Genomic DNA, 22,466 nt, shown 5'->3' with positions numbered 1-22,466 from the left:
GTTCTAGACAAATGCCAGAAATTAAAGAAAATCTTACTGCTCATCAGTTTCTGATACTAAGGAAGGACATGCTAATTTACATAAGTGTGGACCTCCTGGTTTCATTTCTGGCGGGGTACAGGATCTACCAGCTTTCTCAAGGCAGTGACCCCCGTCAATACATTGGCTCAATACCCTTTTCTGTCTTCTGGCCTCACTTATAGGTATCCTGGGCCTCTCTTCTCAGACAGAGCCTTCATTTGAGTTGCGCACAGAACTAACTTGAATGCAGTCACCTCTAGTTAGGGCAATCAGAGAACATGGCTTCATTTCGATGACTAAAGGAAAATCTCTCCACATTTACCAAATACCCTGGTTTCTTAGGTGTTTACAAAGAATAAAGGGACAGACTTTCACCATCCCCCCCCCAAAAGCTTAGGTGGTAGTGGAATAAAGCAGAGCTTTCTTCCTTTTTCCTTAGAGAAAGGTGTTAGCCCCAGAGAAGGTAAAGTAGTGAGCTCCTAGTAAATAAAGAAACAGAAACCTAATACTCCCAACATGTACAACAGCAGAATATGATTTCTGTATTAAGGGAAATGATGAATGTTTTCACATTATGGGAACAGCTTTAGCACAGCCTTAAAATAGTGCGTTAGAGATATGTGAGGACATAGAGAAATTTGTCTCTACACTTTAAACCTTTTCTCTTCCACAAGGATTTTTAGTAAGTATATGCTTTGGACTAGAGCTCAGAGAATGTAAAAGAAAATTTCTAGCCTTGAGTGTTGCTGCCACCTATATGGCAGGAAGACGGCAAACAAAACCCAACCCTTTTCCAGACAGGCATCGGCGACAGTATACTTTCTATGAAAACGTACTTTAGAAATCCCCAAATTTGTTTCTTTATTTGACTATCCCAATCACAATTTAAATTATAGTATTTGCTATTTTCACCTCACTTCTCTCAAATTCTTGGAGAAATTGGACCAAATAGCTTTGTTTAGATTGGTGGGAATACACTGAGTGTATAAAATAGGGGCTGATCCAAGGATATCTTCCTTATCATCAAAACAATCCTAAATGCAACTTGATCCCTGTGGCTATGACTGTCTCAGGGAGAGGATGAAGGCTCTCAATCTTACTGTGCTATATAGATTCCACCCACCCCCGCCCCCACCCCTCACAACTGCAGGCTCTGAAATACAATAGGAAGAATTAAATAAAATGTTTTCTCAGTTGATTATAAGTTGATGTAAATGGAGATAAAATAAATGTAAGAATTCTTTTGATATAGATAAGAGAGGTTATTTCTGATGAGAAATGCAGTTGCCACTGCAGAATTAACAAGAAATCTCTTTTAAAATTCTAAGGAAAACTTGTGATATGTGAAGAACACATCACAGACTGTCCTTTTATCTTAGATGGCATCATCCGAGGCCATGATGCTCAGTGAAAACACCTTCTCCCTAGAAAATACACACGCAAGATTGAAAAACCGATTGATGACTTTTCAGATAATTGCAATTAAAATAATTGCCAAGTGAATAAATGATAGGTTTTGAAGGCATGCACCAACCAATTATTACTACTGCATAACGTTATGAATATTGGCGTTTTGCTGGCATTTGGAACTTTGCAGATTTAGGCACAGCGTTGTACTAAACATGCCCTAATTATCTTTGGTGTTAAAAACCTCATATCCTTGAATAAAAAAAATCTCTGCTACCTTTCCAATTAGTAACATGTTGAAGACAGAAAGGATTCCTCAAAATGATGATGGGGAAAACATGTTTTGTGCAATGAAAAAAGGCATTTGGAGAAACAATGTCAAAAGGAAGTACCATATAGGTTCAACATTCCCCTCTGCATACCACTAGAAATAAGCCATTTTAAACATTTTTAATGCTCTATGGCTTTAGTTTTCACACAGTATTAAAATAACTGTTTCTGATTATTTGTATCATTATAATCATGCTCATAATGATGCAATTGTCACAGTCTATTTACCTGCAGTATGCTTTCTGGGATAAAGGTGAATTTATCCTAGACTTAATGACGAGAGCTTAAGACTAGAAGGTTCCCCCCGCCAAAAAAAAAAAAAACAACTCAGTAATCAAATATATTTTAATACAATATTTATGAAAATCAAATCAAAGCAAAAATCCATGATATTGGAATTTTAAATAAAGATAAGATCTGAGAAGGTCAGATGAGGCTGAGAGGAGAGATGGAGTTGTAGCAGGATAGACCTCACCCCTGTCCCTGTCTTGCCAATGACATGAAATGACACTTGTTGTCTTCAGGGGTCACAGTTGGATGTTTCCAGTGGCATGCTCTTACTGGAAGACTTACTAATTTCCAGTTTACATTTTCCTCTTATGTGTCATCTGTAGAGTCCTTGTTGAAATCACAGCACAAAGTGTTCTGGGGACCACTGTACAGGAAGCCACATAACTTTATCAGAAAGATATCTACTCAAGAAAGTTTGAAATTTGCAACATTTTTGGTCACAGCTAATTTTCAAAGTGTTTCACAATGCTAACTACATACATGTTTACAAAACAATGATTTTCATATGAAATTAGACACAACTTTGAGCATTTTACATGTAAAATAACATTTTGTGGAGACCAAAGACTATATAGCACTGTTTTTAATAACTGTATGATCAAAGCGTATGCAATATAAAATTTTTAAAATTAACATGAATGAGTCTATTCTATGAAAATAAGACTTTAAAATCATTTGGAATTAATATATTCCAAGCCTTCATTTTAAATGCATGACATAAAACTTAATTTAAAAAATTCAGTTATTATGATGTGCCCTCTAAAGATTGAAGAGAGAGAATATCTTTTCTAAAACGGTCATATGAATAGTTATAAAAGACTTTTTAAAAACAATATTGGAGGAAAACATGCAAGGAAGGAAATAAAAAATATCCTCAACACTACCATCTAGAGATAGAATGTTAATATTTACTGAAATATTTTCCTATCATTTTTATAATAGTGACATGTTCAAAGTAGCCTTAATTTAATTTCTAAAATAGCAACAGAATATTTCAGACCTGAGGCCACCGTTCTGTGTTTATAAGGCTATAAATTTTACCTTATATTTGAAGTGCTTTATGGTGTTCAGATTGCTTTCCATAAACAATCTCGTAGACAGCCTTTGGATGAGTCCTGTGAGGGAGCTCTCTACATGGATGGGGAAGCAAGGCTTTGAGATGCACAGTAAGGACACGCTGCCTGGACACGTGGCAATGAAGTCTTGGTGCTCAAACCTAGATTATTCCCTTATGCAATATACGCAGTGTGTAACTCCACAATGAATAATAGAATCCTGGCTTGAAAATCTTAAAATAAGATATTTCTTGCAGGGAAGTATATAAACATAAATATCACCAAGATTATTGCCAAAAAAGGAACCCAATGTAATTTCTAAATGATTTATTTATTACAATGACAAGGAAAACTCTGCATACAAGCCCATTTGTTTGCTAATACAATTACTCCACTGTGACCTAAGACTTGACATACAAAAGGACAAACACTTAATCAAGAGACAATCAGTTTTGAGTTTCTAGCTGTGATACCATGTTGTTGATTCAGTTAATGGTGTGGCAATTTACTACTTCAAGTTCTCCTCACAACAGAAATTCCTGAAACATGTTGAACATAAGTCAGTGTAATTATTTTAAAACAGACTAGTGGATTTGTGTCATAAACACACTTGCACATGGATATTAGGGAACATTATTTAAATGAGTATCTCTTAAAACTCTCATTTTTAGGAATTAAAATTTTGATACTTAATGCTGTTGGCCTCCAGTATTTATACTGGTAAAAGAAGATGTTAGTCATTTGATAGGAATTTAAAAATTTTAGCAACTATAAAATATGATGGGAAAAAAGTCTTTAAAAATCTCATTTAGTAATGTCAAGGACATGCTACTTCTAATTTGCTATAGCTAGTGACATCATAAAATATTTATCAAGGATTCAATATTGGTTTCCTTGGGCCTAAAAAAATGCTAAATATGACAGCTATATAAACTTATTTTTATTGTTCTTTGAAAAAAGAATAATAGGACATAGCTATAAAAGCAAAAGTTTACCTTTAACAAATATGCCAGAACTTGAGCATTCAAGTTAGTTTTAACTGTTAAAATTACCCTTTTGAGAGGATATATCTTTATTTGATATTGCCATAATTAAAAATACAATTGGGAGTTCTGCTAGTACACAGCATGCAAGAAAATATGTTCCATTGCCTAGCTTGTTACCCTCCTTTATTTTGAAACTTGTTCGAAGTGGCTTTTGACAGTTTTCAAAGTCCTAGTCATACACACACATACACACACACACATTTTCAAAGGATGACAGTTTTCTATCATTATTCATATTAATAGTATATTACTGTTTCTGAAGTATAAGTCAAAATTAATTTCAAGTAATGTCATCATCTTTTAGGGAAAAAAAAGAGAACACGTATTTCTATCTACTTTACAAGAGTCACACTCACCTGATGTCTTATGTTCTGACATATTCATTTAGGTCAGTCATTAATTATAAGCTCTTTAAGGATACAGACCATGCTATTTCAAGTTTATAGTTCTGTTCTGTGATATCCCCTACTCCCTTGCCCAGTGTATCCTCCCTTGCGCAGAACTCAATGCTGGTGCACCCTAAAATGTTTGTTAAATTGAAGTGACTAGGACTTCCTTATTAGACAGATGGAGATGTATATCATATATTTAACACTTTATTTCTATTTTTCTATGGATTAGTCAATATTTGTATTCATATGCACACTAATAATCTTCTTGATGATTTTCTATAAATTTAGGAATTATACAATATAAATCACAGCAAATGAATCAGATCACTAAAGGCCTTAATAGATGAGCACTTTATGTCTGTTTGTATTTATATTGCTTCGCATATTTTAGTCTGAGAATTCCTGCTAGTCAAGTTTCTTTCTGGGAATAGAACTATCAGAGTTTATACTTAATAAGGACAATTGTGATGTAAGTAGATTCCCCTTCCTTAGTTCACATCTATATGGTCAACAAGATCAACCTTTAGCTAAAGACATTAGCCTCTGTGTCATTAAAAGTCCAAATTAACTTGACTGCACAAGATTGGTCCCTGTTACACTGTGTATGATTTATTCAGGCTAATTGATGACTAAATGGAACTGGCTATTTGTTGACAACATTTCATGCTTAAGGATGAGATTTACCATAGGGTGATTGATCCAAATTAAAACAACTACTAAAGCAAAATGTCTTAACCTGACAAATCAAACAAATTTGGTAACGTTTTAGATTAAACACATTAAAGCAACATTACATTTAAAAGCATTGTTTGTTACACTGTTGAAAAACAATGGAGTTATATAATTCAGGAACTGAAAAATGGAAGAAAATCTAAAATTGTTAAATTTGCGTCTGTGGGCTGGCATTCCTTGTTGGAAATAGTCAAAGAAAAGTGAGAAGCATAAAATGATTTAGATAATGATTTCCTAAAATTAGATGAATTTGATATTTTTGATCAGTAACCACACTTTGAATACATTCTGGCCAAAATATCAGCAGACCTACTGCAACCTAATAACTAGACTAATAACAACGGAGCTTATGTACAACGATAAACAAATGGCATGTCTGGGGTTTCTTAATTTGTCCAAATCCAATTCCTAGACATGAGATTCCATTTAACACAGCTTGCAGGAGCACACCTTTGCTATCCATAAATGATGCCTTCGTTCACCTGAAAAGAAAACAGATAATCTTGGGTTATATAGTGAAATAAAGAAAGAAGAAAGAAAAAAGGGAAGGAGAAAGGACAGGAGAGAAGAGGGTGGAAGAGAGGGGAGGATGAAAGAAGGGAAGAAATGAGGAAAGAAATGAAGAAGAGAGGAAGGGAGGAAAGAAGAAAGAAAGGAAGGAAAGGAAAGAAGAAAGGAATTACCTATAATTTCTACATTTCTTTTTCTAAACTGAAGTAAATTCTTAATAAAGAAATTCTTATAAACTTGGCCCCAGGTACATTTTAATTGCACACATTAATAATATAGTTTTTTTAATTGCTAAGAAAGATGAAAAGTTATCAACAAAATGAGTTAGGTTTGAAATGAGTAAATTTCTATAAATTTCAAGCTTCTGAATTCTTCTGAGAAACTCACAAGTACAGTTTTAAGGTCAAATGTTATAACTGTCAGTTGAAATATGATTTGAGTTATAGAATCAAAAAAGCATGTTTCTCAGAATACTTCGATGACTGTTCTTGTAAGCTAAAAAATATTACTTTATTAAATTCATTTGGCTATTAAGCTAATTGGAGCATTGTGCCTTAGTTAACTATTTCTAAACACATTTATATTAATGATGTGACCTGCATAATGATTCCCACTTCTACTGGCAGAAACTCAAAAGGCTGATTATTTAATTCAGTTAAACCAATATTCAACATTGTACTATATACATATTACATGTATATGCCTAGAATTTTACATCTTTTAGAAGTTATTAGAGTGATGCTTACAATTTTCCCTTCAGGTAAATTATTTAAAATATTGATACTGTTAAATATGACGGGAAGACACAGCTTACATGTTTTTACTACTGAAATTGTTCTAGAACATTTTTTTTTATCTCTAACCGTAAGAACTACGTTCTTGATGGCTGTGATTGATGGGCTGCTCACACATTCTACATTTTTTCTGCTTCATGCATCATCATCAGCCATCTCCAACACTCCAGTCCTGAATCTGTCCTACTTTCTGTTACCTGATTTTTGCTGGTGATTCATGAGCCAGAATAGTGAAAGGAAAAAAAAAATCCACCTTGGCTTTTCACAATGTAGTATTCCCTAGGAAACTGGGAGAAATGTAGTTTTGTTTATCAGATTCATGCAAATGCAATATTGATTGACAATGATGTACATAGATCTACACACATAACGTGCTATATAAAAACTGCTAAAATGTTCTGTTAATGGCCAAATGTATACTGATTATAAACTACTTCAGAATAACGTGAAAATGCTTTTATGAATGCCTTTTTTTGTACTTCCAAGCTCTGTCTTGTCATTGCCATTTTCAGCTGAAATTATATTTAAATGTACTATCCCTAGTGCACTAGGAAGTAAAATTCTTAATTTTCTAAGCCAATAAGGTAATAAAAGCTCAAGGTGTCTCATTAACATTTGGATAAAATTTATGAATATCACACAAAATTTTTTTATCATCATGAGTACAAAGGTGAGGGGCAAGGAACATTTTTTTTTTTTAATATTCTGGAGAACAGGGATTGAGCTATATTCACTGTGCATGAAACAGTTAACAAGAAGTTAACCAACGAAAGATTAAACTGAACTATTTTTGTGACATCTTTCAGATACAGAAGTGACTAGGCCTTAAAGAGCCAAAGAAAGAAAGTCTAATGGCCCTAAAAACTCTAAAAAGGGAGCTGCAACTTCACATGTTGTCTCAGCGCTTCTATCACTAGACATCAAAGTTATTCCCATAGGTTCCTGGAATGTATAAACGCCCGTGAAGAAGCAAGTAGACTTCGCGGAGTCTAAGCCAGAAACTTCAATCTGAGATTCACCTGTGAGTCAAAACTCTTTGCTAATGAATTATTCCAAAGAAAAGACATTGCTGAGGGAGACCTCAACCTATCAGACAAGACCTCCAGGTTCACTTGCAGGGTCAGAGTAACAAGAATGCTCTGGTCTAAAGTTGCTTTGCCAACCTTAATGGACTGCAGGCACTCACCTGGGTATACAGCTTGAACCAATAAAGAGATCACAATGGCATGATGGATAAGGTAGAGCACTCTAGAGACCAGGTGAATGACCACTCCACCAGGCATCTAAATTGTGACCTATATGCACACTTCAGCCCATTTACAAATGGGTCATCCTAGTCAGTTTAGTGCTGGAGAAACAGTGATGTCAACGAAAAAATAAACAATCTACACTGAGTTCAAAACCCATTTTACTCAAAAATAATAAATTCACAAAGTCAACTTTACTGTATTATACACATTCTAAAAATCTGACTTTATTATTGATATTTTTAAATGCTCTTTTGACATTTTAAAAATTTCAACTTCATCTTTTAAAAAATATTTTAGTTTTTCTGTGCTTCCAGTTTTCTGGCTCTCTGAAAATGCAAATTGGTTGGTATTAGCAATATAAAACTATATGAGCTAAAGTAAAATGATGTTTAGAGGATTTGCCAAGAAAAGACTTCATTTGGAGAGAACAATATATGAGGCAATATTCTTGAACTGTGCTTGGATTAGAAAATGATTTTTTTGCTTTCATTTTTTAGATGCTGTTTGAACAACTGGCTATTCAGTTAAAATGATGTAATAAATATATTAATCATTTAGAATTGCATAGATAAAACCACATAAGGTCAATATCCATTACAGCTAGAAGACTGACCACATTCAACTTTGCAACAGACGAATTTTGCATGTACATGAAGATGTTTAAAAGAATTTTAAATGAGTGATAATATTCCAGGTGAAAATGCTAAGAATGATTCATGCAGATTTAAATACACTCCTTTCCATACAAGAAATAACAAATATACTAATGCAACTATAAGTTCAGCTGCTGAAGCACCTCTATTGGTTTGAAGACATCTTTTCAAAGCTTACCACTTAAGAATCCCAAATTTTGAGTTTCCTTCTAACAAAGGTGGTTAAACATACTTTCCAGAGGAACACCACTTATACATGGTAAATAGCAGTAACTAAACCACCAAAGTAATGTTTGCAGTTTTGGAGTCCCTACATTTGAATGACTTGATATTTTGAAGTTAATTTTTAGACACTGAGAAGTGGACAGTCATATTTTCACAGTTCAAGGAAGTCCTGCTATGTCACCAATTTTACAAATCTTCCTTCATGTTCAGTTTTAAGAATTTTGCCTCTTAAATGCTCATACTTCAAGGAAATGCACTCTCTTATCAAAATCTCTTACTAAATAAGCACCTCTGTCAGAAGTGTCTTAATTTCTTATCACAGAATTTTATCCACACAAGGAGCAATAAATAATTCATGTCACTGCTTCTTTGTTGTGTGTCCCTGAACTGCACAGAGCTGGAAGGCTGACAGCTGTGTCAGGACAAGCACCAAAGATCTGACATGACAAGTGACTAACAAGTTTCTTTCAGTTCATAGAGAAGGAAGACAATGGTCCAAAGTGCAGAAAGAAATCCTGAAACAAAATAAAACTGCTTCTTTCTTTTTACCTAAGTGTTTGCTATGAGCTTATTTCCAACCCACAAGCCCTGGTCATTTTATAGGACTGCCCAGCCCCCTTTATTCCTCACACTCGCTTGGCCATTTACGCCTGGCCACGGATCAATATGAGCAATTCTTGGAGAAATACGATGTCTCCATGACAACCAAGCCACAAATTCTCAGTGGAAGGCAGTGAGACCAGTAGTGAACTCTCCAGAGGTTTCCAGGCCTATAAGGCAAGATGTCTTAAAATGCAGGAATGGGCAGAGGAAAAAGCCAGAGTAATTCATTCTTTATTACCAGTTTAATGATGTCCAATGTATAGAAAGGTACTCACTTTTTAAGTTAAGATTCTTTATCAGCACCTATATTTTCTAATTGATCTTTCTTTTTTCATATATCCTTTTGTTTCTATCAATCAGATAGACTATGCTATATTTGAATCTTACTACAGTTCCACTCATATTGTGGGATGACGGAAATGTATTCTACTTTTGAAATAGTATAAAGCTGATCTCTTCTTGCCAAAAACAATGAACACTTCAGTAAAAAGCTTGATCTATGGATGTAACAGCCTGGTAAAATGGTTAATAGAAAACTGTTTAATAAGACAGTTTAAAAATCTAGTCAAAACTAGATAATTTTAGTCAAAACTAAAAGTAATTTTAAAATAATTTTAATAGAAATCTAATGCTACCACTACCCTTCCCCATTTCATGCAAGACACATCTACATTTGTCTTTTACATGTTATGGCAGAGGGTAGAGTTAATGTGCTGCTGAAAAATTTCTGCTAAAGATGCCGTTTCTCAGTTCTATGGATGCTGAAGCAGAAGAGTGGCTGAGAACAGACACACAGCAGCAGCTCATCTTTGAGGAATCTTGGCATAGTGGAGGGGACTGAAATACAAGCCATCGCCACTGGGCCTATTGGGGTTCAGAGATGACTTAGGGGACCTGACATAGATTGCAGGCTGCACCTTTCACTGAAAATTAAATCTCAGTAGCTCTCCTCGGGGAAGGATCAGGGGACTGTTTGCAGCTGCCCCCTGTCAGCGAAGGCTACAAGATTTGGAAATCTCTTAACTAAGCTGACAGGCCACAGAGAGGATGAATCAAAAATCTGATACATGGATCAGCACACAAAGATGCGAGAGGGTAGAGGGTGCACAGCAGCCAGAGAAAACGGGAGAAAAACGTTCTGTCGGGGAAGATAGTTAACTCTTTTGCTCATGATAATAAAGCACCTTCTAAACACCTATGGCTTTGTGGTGAACTGGCAATTGTCATTCAACGTTCACAGATTTTTTTCTCTTAATTAGTTGTTAAGGCTAGTCATGTTTCAAAAACAAAAACAGAAACAAAAGTTGATGCTTAAGTGTTTTTCTGGCCTCATCCTTCCAGTACATTTCAGTCTAATGTTTTTACAAAGAAAATACAAACATTAGTAACTTGGACAGAAGGTAAATTTTATTGAGTGAGGAAGGGTTTGTCTTATTCTAAACAGTTGACAACCTCCATTAGTCCACTACTGTTATGTTAAAATCCTCTCATTTGGATTAGAGTTCTGTTTGTATTTAGAAAGGTAAGTAGATAGTAATGATGACAATTTGTTTCTCTTTTCTCCCTAATTCTCCATTTCCACTTGACCCCATTATTTGGAATATTTAAAATATTGCCACTTCTCCAGTTTCCAATCTCTGCCTCTATTAACCAGTTTAGCCTAAAACTGATGATAATGAACTAATAGTGTCAGCTTCCCTTCTCAGTCATAAAGCCTTTGTACTTCCTCCAACTGAATTCTTGATGAAAGAGGAAAAGATAACAGCTCCACACTGTGACCCCTGGAGGTGACCATTAATTTGACAGTGCAGCTGCTGAGAGAAAACAGCATTACAATGTCTTCTCCCCCAACCCTCTTCCAAGGACCCCAAAGCTGTGTCAAATTTATCATTTATACTTGACTATTTTTAAATGGCTTTCACCTGGACTCTCAGACTCTTCCAAGACACATCTGTCAGGCATGTCCTCCGTGTCTTGGAAGTTTGCCGAGTTTGAGTTGCTGTCATGCTTGACCGGACTGACTGGAGCTATTAAAAAAAAGAGAGCACAAAGAAAGAGAAAGAGAGTGATGAAAAAGTAGTAATAAACACCATTAAACATTTCCTTTCATTTCCACAGATATTTCCAGGGACACACTATGTAAACACAAATAATAAATTGAAATAAAATGTATCCTCTAAGTATGTATTGGCAGACATGTAATTAGTTGAAAAATCTATAGATGAGACTTTATCTTAGAAGAAAAATAAGTTCATGGCATCAGCTTAAAAGCTACATAGTAACAAAGTGATCTCTTCGAAGTAGAAATCGTATTTTTAATGCATAAATCTAAAACAATATAGTCAATTAATGGCAACAAGACACAGAGAAGAACATCAGGCTGGTCAATTAGGCCCGCTATATGCTGGTGCAATGGTTCCTTTTGTCACACAAATCACAGTGAAGGAACACTTTGTATGCATTTTGGTTTTCTTCCACCGAAGTAAAAACTATGGTACCAAACACCAAATAAAAATTCCTATAAAATAAATTTCAAAATATAGAATGATATTGCAGATGATAATAAGGAGGGCTGGTGTTTTGAATGGTAGGTCTTCAGACAACTGATAATGAGATTTTTTTTGTGAGTAGGATTTATGAACAGAAACAGAAGCCAGCATAGGAATCTAAAATTTCCTATAAACACATTACAACTACTAGCTCTGTTAGAGAAACACAGACATAAGTGTCCACATTTTTCCACAAGTTTTAATGCTTGGTCTAAAGTATCTCCACAAGTAAAGTATTTCCCTATTATATTTGTTCAAGGAATCATTTGTCAGGAAAAGTAGATACGGTCTTCATGAAGACACTCTGAATAACAAAACAAAGCAAGTCTTCAATAATATAAATCATGTGATACTTACTTGTCTGAAGCCAAATAATATAAATATGTATATTATTGACTACATTGGAATTTTATGTATGACAAATTGCTTCAGTGAACACTGCCACTGTCTCCTCAGGTCTTGATAACATACACAACATATTATTTATAAGCCATAAATGCAATAGAGAAAATATATATTTATAAGCATGATATGATTATATATATATATATAATGTATATTTATAAGAAATAATGTTTGTTGGCCCCGGGGGAGCAGGCCTGGCCGCTATTCCTAAGCCTCCATTAGGAGATGAGGGAGTAAATTCAGAGGGTAGAGCTGTGTTACTTCACACGTTCAATCAGTGCCACAAAGGAGGACTGCCTGATTTCCAGAGTAGTTTTAGGAGAGCTCGCTCCTCCCACACTCCTCGTCTGGTTTTCATGGACTGTGCATAGCAGTGGTGACCGTGTCCTGAGGCCCACATACACACAGTTTAAAGGAGACTAGTAACATGATTCTGGTCTAAATATTCTCTCCAGTTTCACCCACCATCTTAGAATACAGATAGTGCCACTCTGTTCTGTGGAAGTGTGAGCAAAGTTTGAATGCACTGCTTCTCTAAAACGTTTTGGGAACAAAATTTGAGAAAAAACGTCCAAAGTTTGATTTTGAATAAATAGACCCTATTTTTCATTTCGTGCATTTGAGTTTTCTGAAAACAAACAAACAAACAAACACCAACATGGAAGTGGGTACCATGTTTGTTTTATTCACCTCTATATGCCCTGGGCTATGGAAGGGATTCTTGAAGGATCTGTGAAATGGATGAACGAGTGAACAAATGAATGAAGCAGAGTTACCATGCTGGATGTCCCCCTGATCCAAGAGGATGTGTGCTTTAGTGTATACTTTAAATTATCTTCAACTAGATCTGTCCAGTTTCTTGTTTAGGCCCACTTGAGAGAAAAGATGCATATTTACAAAATGGTGGTGTGAGTTAGTCTGTGACTTTGAAGGAGAGACCTAAGTAGACCTAACTAGACCAAAATGACCTAGTTATTTTGGTATCACTGCTTTTCATTTTCCTCATTTAGGTCGTACATACTTATAGATTATTTTTGAAATGATAGATTTTTGTGAAATGTTTAAATGGAATAATTATATGCATAAAAGTTGTACAGTACTTTTACATTGGTCAAAATTTTATGGTCTGCTTTAATTTATCTCTATGTATATTATTTGTAAATTTTCTGAAATACTTACACTGGGGAATTAACATACACCTGAATCTATTACTAACAGCTAATGAAGTGGCACCTGGGTTTATATGGGCAAATGTATCACACTTGTCATCCTATATGTTATTATTTCATAACTTAAAACTTGCATCTATTCATTCATTTATTCATTCCTCCAAAAGATTTTTCTAGACAAAACTCAGAAGGGCCTCAGAAAGCGAAGAGAGTATGGTATTCGAACAACAAAGTTGATGTCTGCAACTGTTTGTAGTGGCAATAAAGTGGTTCCAGGATGAACTGACATCCAAAATCACTCAAGAAAACTGGAAAGTTAGATATAGTTTTAGCTTCATGATCTCTTTTGAACTCACAGGATAAGGTAGCATGCAGTTATTTTTGTCTCCACCTCTGATTTTGGAGGGTGTGGTTTGTGTGGGGGTGGGAGAATAGAAAGCATTATTTAGATATTTTGTTTAATTACACTTTAGCTTGAAAATATGATATGGTACCAGATTTGTTATTTTTGTACTGGGTAGTTTATGGAGTGTCCATTAAATTCATTGTAGAAGAAATACCTACATTCTGTCCATTGGGAATGACAGACATTGGAGAGGTTAATTACTGCCATTCCACTTTTTTTTTTGATAGGCTAATCTTTGCAATTGTTCTTTTGGGTGTTTCTTGTAATGTTTCATCATTAAAGTCTGACACGACGAGTGGCCAAGGCCTCTCTAATGAATCATTTCAACAACGATGAAATCAACAGTTATTGATCTGGTGATTATTGTGTGTAGAGCTCTGTGCTAGACCACGTGAGGGATGAAGAAAGAAGGCATTTTTAATGTGCCCGCATACAACTTGTGATCCAGTTCGGATATAATAAAAAGTTAACTAGTAGGAGCATTAGGGATAATATTCCAAGAGTGGCATAGCTTTTAGGAATACAGAGGTAATTCCCCTGCAGTAGGGTTTGTTGGGAAGTGAAATTTGAATTAGGTCTCCTTGAGAGGGAATCTGGGTAGCCCAAAGGGAGCTCATAAAAGAAAAAGGTGTGAACCCAGGCCTGGCCAAAGAATATTGTGGTGTCACAAATACAGCTTAACAGGATGTTACTGCCTTCTTTTGTATGTATTTTTAGTGAAACGAATTCTCCTGACATATCTGAGCTTTTCCTGAACTGCTGTTGTGGCTAATTCTTCTCACCTGTAGAAGTTAGCTATAGACAGGTTTTTCCTTGCCCTAGATAGTCAATAATTTGATCTTTACTGATGGTGGGCCCATTTATCACAGTAAGTTGTCCTTTCACTATACATATTGACTTTTATTTATCAATACCTAAGTCCATTTGTAGCTCATCACTAAAGTTCTTGGATATTTTCGGTAGTTTTTGAAGATGCATTTCAGAGCTTGGCAGAGAGGTACTTTTGACATCAATACAGTGCAAATGGTTGCCAGGCTCAACCTTAACTTAAAATCAACTGTTTTGTTTCCTCTGTAATAGATCCTGAAATAGTCTTCATTTGGGGGGCGAGGGGCAAAAAAGACAAACTCTCCTTGACAGTTCTACCACTGAAAGATGTAAGGCTGTTCCATTTACTCATCACACACCTCAAAATATTGGCAGCTGAAAGGCCAGTGTTCTAAATATCTCTGTAATATCTTTGGAAACTAGAGGGAGAAGTCCATGCACTTTGTATGGATGTGTTTGACTATGGTGTGCTAATTTATTCATGTTAAAGAAAATTCCTAAGGAAATAAATCATTCAATTGTAGACAATACAAAATCAGTAGTTTTTAAACTACACTTAAGAACATATAATGAGGAAACCCAGAAGATTGTATGATGAGGACTCTATAGAAGGATTTACTGAAAAAACTGTGGTGGCAGGATCAGCTTTGATTATGCTTCTTCACCTCCCTCTATTCTCTATTTTGGTTTCAGTTAAAAATTCCCTCTTGCCTTTTGTCCTTATTTGCAGAAATGCAAATTTTTTATTAACTTGTAAAGGAAGCTAGGTCTAGGCAACAAACCACTCCAAGAAACATCTCCCTCCATCCACAAAGAGAGAATGACTCCTGGGGAAGATCTCTGTCCATCTCCACAAACGGCAGCTGGTTCTTAGAAACTAGGCCAGTACTGTAGTATATGTGGAGCCCTTATTAAAAATCTGTGTCATTCAGTGTGACTAAAATCTGCAGTCCAGATAATGTTTTCAATACAATGACTTATGAATGATTAAAAACAAGATCCCATCCAGCATTTGTATGGAGTTTGAGGAGGTAATTGGGATATTGATAGGAAAATCATTATTAAAAAAGATACAACAGTTTGAAATGTTGGTCAACTGAACAATACAAGGCACTGTAGTTAGCAGATAAAACTCAGACAAAAATCTCAATTGCATCTTACTCAAAGGCATAAAAATAATATGCAGGTTGAGGAGGTCAGGAAAGACTAAAAGACTTCTTAGACTTGTGGATTGAGCAGTGGAAAAGTCAAAGAACTGAGTTCAATTCTACTAGCTTAATATGGTGGCCAAGAGTTGATCACTTCCTTGGCTGATTATTTAGGTCTCTTCTCAACTAAATGAATCAACTAAAAAAAAATCTTTCTAGAGGTTTAAGAAAGAAAAACTATGTGAAGTTCAAGTAGAAGTAAATACTAATGCAATATTCAGATCACAAAAGAATGCAACATATTTTAAATTAGAGGGAGGCGTAAATCAGTGAAAAGACTTTAAGTGATAACAAAGAGGATGTCATTTGAACAGACCACAAATTCAGTTTACAGAGTTGTTCTTTCTGGATAGATGTCTTATCAGAAAAACATATCTAGCTAAAGAGCTATGTACATATTACCCCTACTTAAAGAGTATCTACTGAGATAATCAAGTGATAGGACCTCTTGATTCTATTTGACTAGCAATAGCTACATCCTGCATTAGACTTCAGGCTTACTTTGTGTTCAGTGTGCACTGTAAACTGGAAAAAAAAAATCATATAGGAATGCCTAAAATTAAATAAAATATCTAATGCTTCTTTATAACTAAAAAATAACTGCTTTATGGACAAGTTCAGTGAGATAGGTTAAGATTAGACTTTTGTGCTTTACTATCTTTCTGCAGTTGTAATCTGACATGGAATATTATTTTCTGGATGATAGTTTCTAGCATGAATTGCTTTAAGCATAAAATATTTTTCAGTTGGTAAAGATAAATATTCCAAATGCTGTGAAGAGTAACTATTATTTTGGTATCCTTACTAGGTATATAGAATTAAAGCTATTATTTTATTTAAATATTTGGGGATATATAAAACACACACAGAAAAAAGATGAAATTATTGACTACTAGTCTAAGGGGAAAAATTGTCTATAGCTAACTTCTAAGGTGAGATGTGTAGCTAGACATCTAATTTGGAGGAAGATAAATGTGAGTGACAAAGAAGTATTAATTGGTTACTGGATCTTTTTAAATAATGTTTTATTCCTCTCAGATGCAAAGTTTTTCAAGGATGTTTGAGCAATGAGATGCTTTGGTAAGGTTAATAAACAAGTAGAGACATCTCTAGCCTAATGCAAGACACAAGGCAGGTACTCAGAATATTTTTGAAATGACTGAGTGAAATTACTAACAAGAATTTCTAAGAATTAAAAAAGCAATTAATTTCACTTGTAGTTTAAATGGGAAATCTTAAGATCAGGCCTAGAGTTTGCAGTTTAAACATACCCAACACCTCCACAATCTATACTTCATGCCTACAGTCAGACTGCATAAATATGGAGACACTATCTGCCTTATTTTTGAATGAAAAATAAAATTCCTCATTTTTTATTACCCAAATATATGTACCAATTGAAACAAAGATGAATATCTACAACTTCATTACTGAGATGAACTTCTTAGTTCCCCAGGGGCGAAGGTGGATAGGGTATTTTATACTGGAAAAGGTTCACTTAACAGGACCCAGAAGATCTGGTTTTTTAATTCCACCTCTGTTCCTAATAATAGTGTGACCTTGAGCATGTCATTTCACTGTGCTAGGCTCAGATACTTTTATTAATAAAATGAGAGAGTTGGAGTTCCTCGACATCTTCTGGCTCTGGGATTCAAATATCCTGTCAGTTAAGAAGCCAAGACCAACCAACCTCTGAGTATATCACTGAAGGGGATACCAAGAGGATAAGTGGCTGCTATAATAATTTTGGAAATAATCAGGACTTCTAAGACCCTTTCTGAATTAAGTAAGATTGATATTTTCCTACACATAGTTATGTCCAGTCTTATTGAGGGACAGAGGAAATCAGAGCAGCTTCAGAGAGATACTTGGGTTGTTGCAGTGCCAGGGTGAGGCAGCCCTCTGGAGAGATGACAAGAAAGGGCGGAGGCTGCAGTATGGCTACTCCTGAGAACAAACAAGGTGACTCCTTGGCATAGAAACATCTGTCAGATATTCACCCATAAAATAAAAGAATCTTTAAAACCACACTTAAAAAATAAGTTATATCCCACTCTTCTTAGAATCATATTTATGCTGTTAATTTCTTTGAACAACCCCTCCCTTCATCAATCAGTTTGGCAAATATGAACTTCAATACAAGATGAATCATCCTAAACTAAATTAATTGAGATCATGTAATAATTGCAAGAAGCACCATTGCAGTGGACAAGCCCTGGCCTGGAAGTTAGAGAATCTAGGTTAGCTTAGGCTGAATTGGCACTAGGTTCTTATGAAGACTGGCCCCATCTTGGCTTCAGGGCCCCAGGCATGAAGAGGTTCTCAATAATTTTTTTGCCAAATAAATGGATAGGAGAGGTGTAGTGTTCCTGTGGAATAGTATTTTCTTCAAGTGAAATCTCTTAAAGGGAGAATCAGTAGAATCCCAATTCTTTCTATTCCTTTTATGTGCAAAACTGAGGCCCATGAAGTCATTTGTCTTAGTCAAGCCTGGCATGAAAACAAACTCTAATCAAATTATCTGAACTCTCAGACTGAATAGACTGTAGAGATATATTGGATGTAGGATGTGATGGGTATGACAAAGGAAATGTGTAAGTTGGGAAGTAGAAAAGGGAATAAAAAGGAAAAATGCTTCTCTGTCTCCTCTTTCTACTGCATTCCCTCACTCCACTAAAAGGCAATTCTCAGAGTTGCCTATGAGAGGTTTGCTTGGATTTCTTTATGTGTGCCTTTAGAGTACCATTTCCTTAGCAAGCAGTGTTCCCAGAGAGATGTGCATAGCAGATGAATAAGCTTTTTTATTTTTAAATACCAAATGAAAATAATTTCCACAACTTTGTTCCCTGGTCATTACTGAGTAAATTCCGAGTGGAAATAATACAGGGAAACAGTACTTATTATTAGATTTTTGGTATTTATCTATAATTTGGTAAAGAGAGAATTTTGAAATGCAAGAAATAAACTGATCAGTTCACCAAGCTTAGCTTTCTACATTAAACCATAGAGATAATTATTCAAGACAAAAGGACTCATAAATATCTTATCTGAAAGAACCCCTTCAACACAGAAAGGAAGTACAGATGATGAATGAGTTATAAAAATGTATAGAAATTAACTTTCACACTCTTCTTGCAGTTTAGATTCTGAAGAAGTCATCTGACTTTCCTCATAAGGACCAAATCCTATGGTAAATACAGAAATTTGTTAATTTTACTGTTCATAAGTTCAAGAAATTGAATGCAGGAATAGATTTCAAAGAATAAAACAAATAGTTTCCCACGTATTGATACACTGAAGAACAGTCAGCAAAGGGAGATTTCTAAGAGGAATTTGTAGTAAACTTTCCAGCTTGAATTTGAAAATTTAGAAGGTCAGGAAAACAAAAGAGATCCTTCAATCAAAAGAACATCAAGCTAGTATTTCAGACTAGAAATAAACATGATCTCTATAGAAACTTAAGATCAGGTTTCACAGCATAGGCCAATTTAAACCAGAGCAAAGTCTCCAGTTATCTATAAGGAAAAATATCAAAAACATTTTCCTCTAATATCAGTGGGAGAAGAAACTGTTAAATGGCACTACCATTGGAATTTGTAAGAGCAGCAACCTTTCCATAGGCTGAACCTACGACGACACCATCAGCGTGGGGAGAATTGTTGGCAGGCAGTCTCAAATTCCCAGCTGATAGGCGTCTCTATCTCAGGGGAAAATGCTTGTCTCAGATGGTCAGTCAAGTGTCAGAGCTGTTTCATCTCCTAGATAGGAAATGGAAAATAAGAAAATCAAATTATCTAGACTATGCCTTCATTTTCTAATTCTTTGTCAACATTAAGAAGGATGCAAGGAGGAAAAGGTCTAAGTTACCATATTTTGTATCATTGGGCTTGGGTACTCTGAGTGTGATTTATTTTTATTTGAATGACATCAAAATGGTATGTTAGTGTACATACTTGAGAACTTATGGAAATTGAATGGAAGTCATGTTTGGATGATAATGTGTTTTACCACTGTATTGTAATGTAGTCAGTAGCAAGCATCCCTCTCTCACACATGTACTCACACTAGACATAGAAAACACAGGTGGTCTGTTGGCACTGATTGCTTCTTATTGTCATGCATATAAAATATAGCTATTCATTTAAAAATATTAATTTTGCTGGGGGATAAATAATCAAAAGTTGCATTCTCAAATCCTCAGGCTGTGTCACTGCATAACACTCAGTATTTGTACTCATATCTCTAAGTGATTATTGCCCAAAATATCAAAATTACCTTGATAAGTAGTAGAGAGCCTCATTTTGATACTAGATAAGCCTATGCCATCTATACATAAAGGATAAAAGAAACACACCTAAAAGAAAACAGTTTCAAAGAGCAAACATGCCTGTGGATAAAGGGAAAGCAGCAACTATTCAGAGAATAGGTCCTCTTCAAAAGATGTATTATCATAATTAGAGAACTATGAAATAGGAAACAAAGGTGAGACAAACCATTATTTCTAGATAAGACAGTATAAAACAGTGTCCTAGATTAGTGTAAAATACTTTTCTTGATAAATTGTTACAAATTATTTGAAAGAACACACAGTAAAATCTCTAGCATTTTAGACAACACTAAGGGTTCCTGAGTTGAGAAATGTTAGGCTTATTAGATTAACAATAGAAGACAATTTTAAGGCCAAATCAGTGAGAATACAGGTTGTGTACACATTTCAGTATACAGTATAGTAAATTCTGGGTAACACCGAAAGAAGATGTGATCCAAAGTATATGTAACAAGAACATGACTAAGCTATAATTTGCTATGACTAAGGACATTAGGCCAATGTAAAAATGTAAGCAAGTGGTTCACAGAAGGCGGCACTTTAGGAAAGGGATGATCAACACACAACAAACAACCATGACAAAAACTAACAAGTAAACCCAGGAGGCTTCTGCACCTGGAAGCCTGCATGTGTCTCCAGTGACTATAGCCGATATAGAACACAATGGCATTTAGGAGGCCAACCAAAGGTCTAGGAGGAATTAGCAGGGTGGAGAGTTTATATAATATCAGAATACCTCAAGAATAAATTAGGAAGACCAAGACTCTAGCATGGAAGTACATCTGAAGAAGAATGTGAAAGATATTTATAAAATTATCAAGAAGTTATTTGCATACATCTAGATATACAGATATATATATCTCCCATTTTCGTATCTCTTGTTCCTCCAGCCCCTCAAGATGGTTATATTCTCACCCTACTCTCCATTACCAGAGTCACACCACTCTTTTTAATAGCCTGATAAGAAGTATCTTTCCCTGCAGTAATTCTTTAAACTGAGACAAGTCATATCCCTAAAACCAAGATCTGATCATGTAGCTTCTGTGTAGAAAAATCTGCAATCACCTCTATTCAGACAGCAGTGGGAGATTCTGGAGCCATGGATTTCAAGGCCTTTCATGAAATAGTCTCAACTCACATTTAGAGGCTTCTCACTGGATGCTGCCCACTTCCTATTCTTTCCCATCTTAGACTCTGATATCATACACTACACCTGTACAAGACCACTCATTGCCCCCTGGATATGCCATTTGTTTTCTACATTGGTGCCTTCGTGAAGATCCCCAGCTTGAAATACCTTCTTTCACTTCAATCTCTAATTCTCTGCTGGGCAAAAACTACCCCTTATTAAAAACTCAGCTCAAATGCCGTTTTTTTCCATTAAGTCTTCCACAACCCACATCTAACATTGATTTTTCTCTCCTCTTCTGTGTTTCTTAGCATTTTATTTGGCCTGTGTTATCCTTCTTATCCCATTCTTTGGTTCTTGTGTCTGACTACCTCACTGGGCTACACTGTAGGGAAGAAAGATAATTCAGACACACCTTGAAATTTTGAGGTTAACATCATGAGGACAACTTGGCTTCTCCACAATGGAAACTACCATGCTGCAATCAGAAGACTGGGCTAAAAAAATCACAGAGCTGACCTAGTGTGTCTGTTTCTGTCATTCTTAACTTGTCTCAGACAGTTGGAAATTCATAGATATAATGCTTGTTCCACAAATGTGGTGTCTGATGCTCATCAGACAGCTTACTTATGGATGATGATAGCTAGGGAAGTCCACTTTCTTGGTATTAATGAGGTTTCGTAGATAGTGGGTGAACTGTGTTGAGCGAGATCTCTAGGCCAGAGCATCATTTGTACAACACTTGCTTCTATTTCCTTCAAAGATCTTTATAAAATAAGACTCATACATTGCAAAATACTATACCTGCCCACGACAACAGAAGGGAAAATGCACTGATTTCCACTTTCTTTTCCTTACTCTCATAAATCATAAAGTTAAATTTACCCTGGGGATTTCATTCCTATGAACTCAATGTACAGGCATCAAACAAATTTTGTTCTCACAGGACATCCCATTTTTGTTTCATTAGTTCAGGGAAAGGGTCACTCAATTTTTAAAGCATTTGGTTTGATCTTTGCTATGATTCATGCTATCTAACATCCACACACTATATACTGAAATGCTTCTTATATATAAAATGTGTCTCCATGGACCCCATAATGGTGGTACCTACACATAAAGTATGCAAAAGCTAC

The 22,466-nt window shown here is 35.3% G+C and overlaps 1 protein-coding gene across 2 annotated transcripts in view; it reads right to left on the bottom strand.

The window, feature by feature from the left end:
- Positions 1 to 3,416: 3,416 nt before the first annotated feature.
- The window catches only part of WDR72 (WD repeat domain 72), a 191,059-nt gene continuing 172,009 nt past the window's right edge, over positions 3,417 to 22,466 (bottom strand). For both annotated transcript variants that reach the window (XM_031453021.2, XM_031453022.2), the window contains 2 exons: positions 11,232 to 11,336; positions 3,417 to 5,756 (listed from right to left, as the gene is read on the bottom strand). In XM_031453021.2, coding sequence (XP_031308881.1) covers positions 5,701 to 5,756; positions 11,232 to 11,336 — 161 coding nt within the window. In that variant the 3' untranslated portion in view covers positions 3,417 to 5,700. The remainder of the gene's footprint in view (positions 5,757 to 11,231; positions 11,337 to 22,466) is intronic.

This window comes from Camelus dromedarius, chromosome 5 (genome assembly GCF_036321535.1).
Source record: "Camelus dromedarius isolate mCamDro1 chromosome 5, mCamDro1.pat, whole genome shotgun sequence".
NCBI classification, from domain to species: Eukaryota; Metazoa; Chordata; class Mammalia; order Artiodactyla; family Camelidae; genus Camelus; species Camelus dromedarius.
Note: the sequence above shows the minus strand (reverse complement) of the source record. Positions and strands in the feature narration are given on the sequence as shown.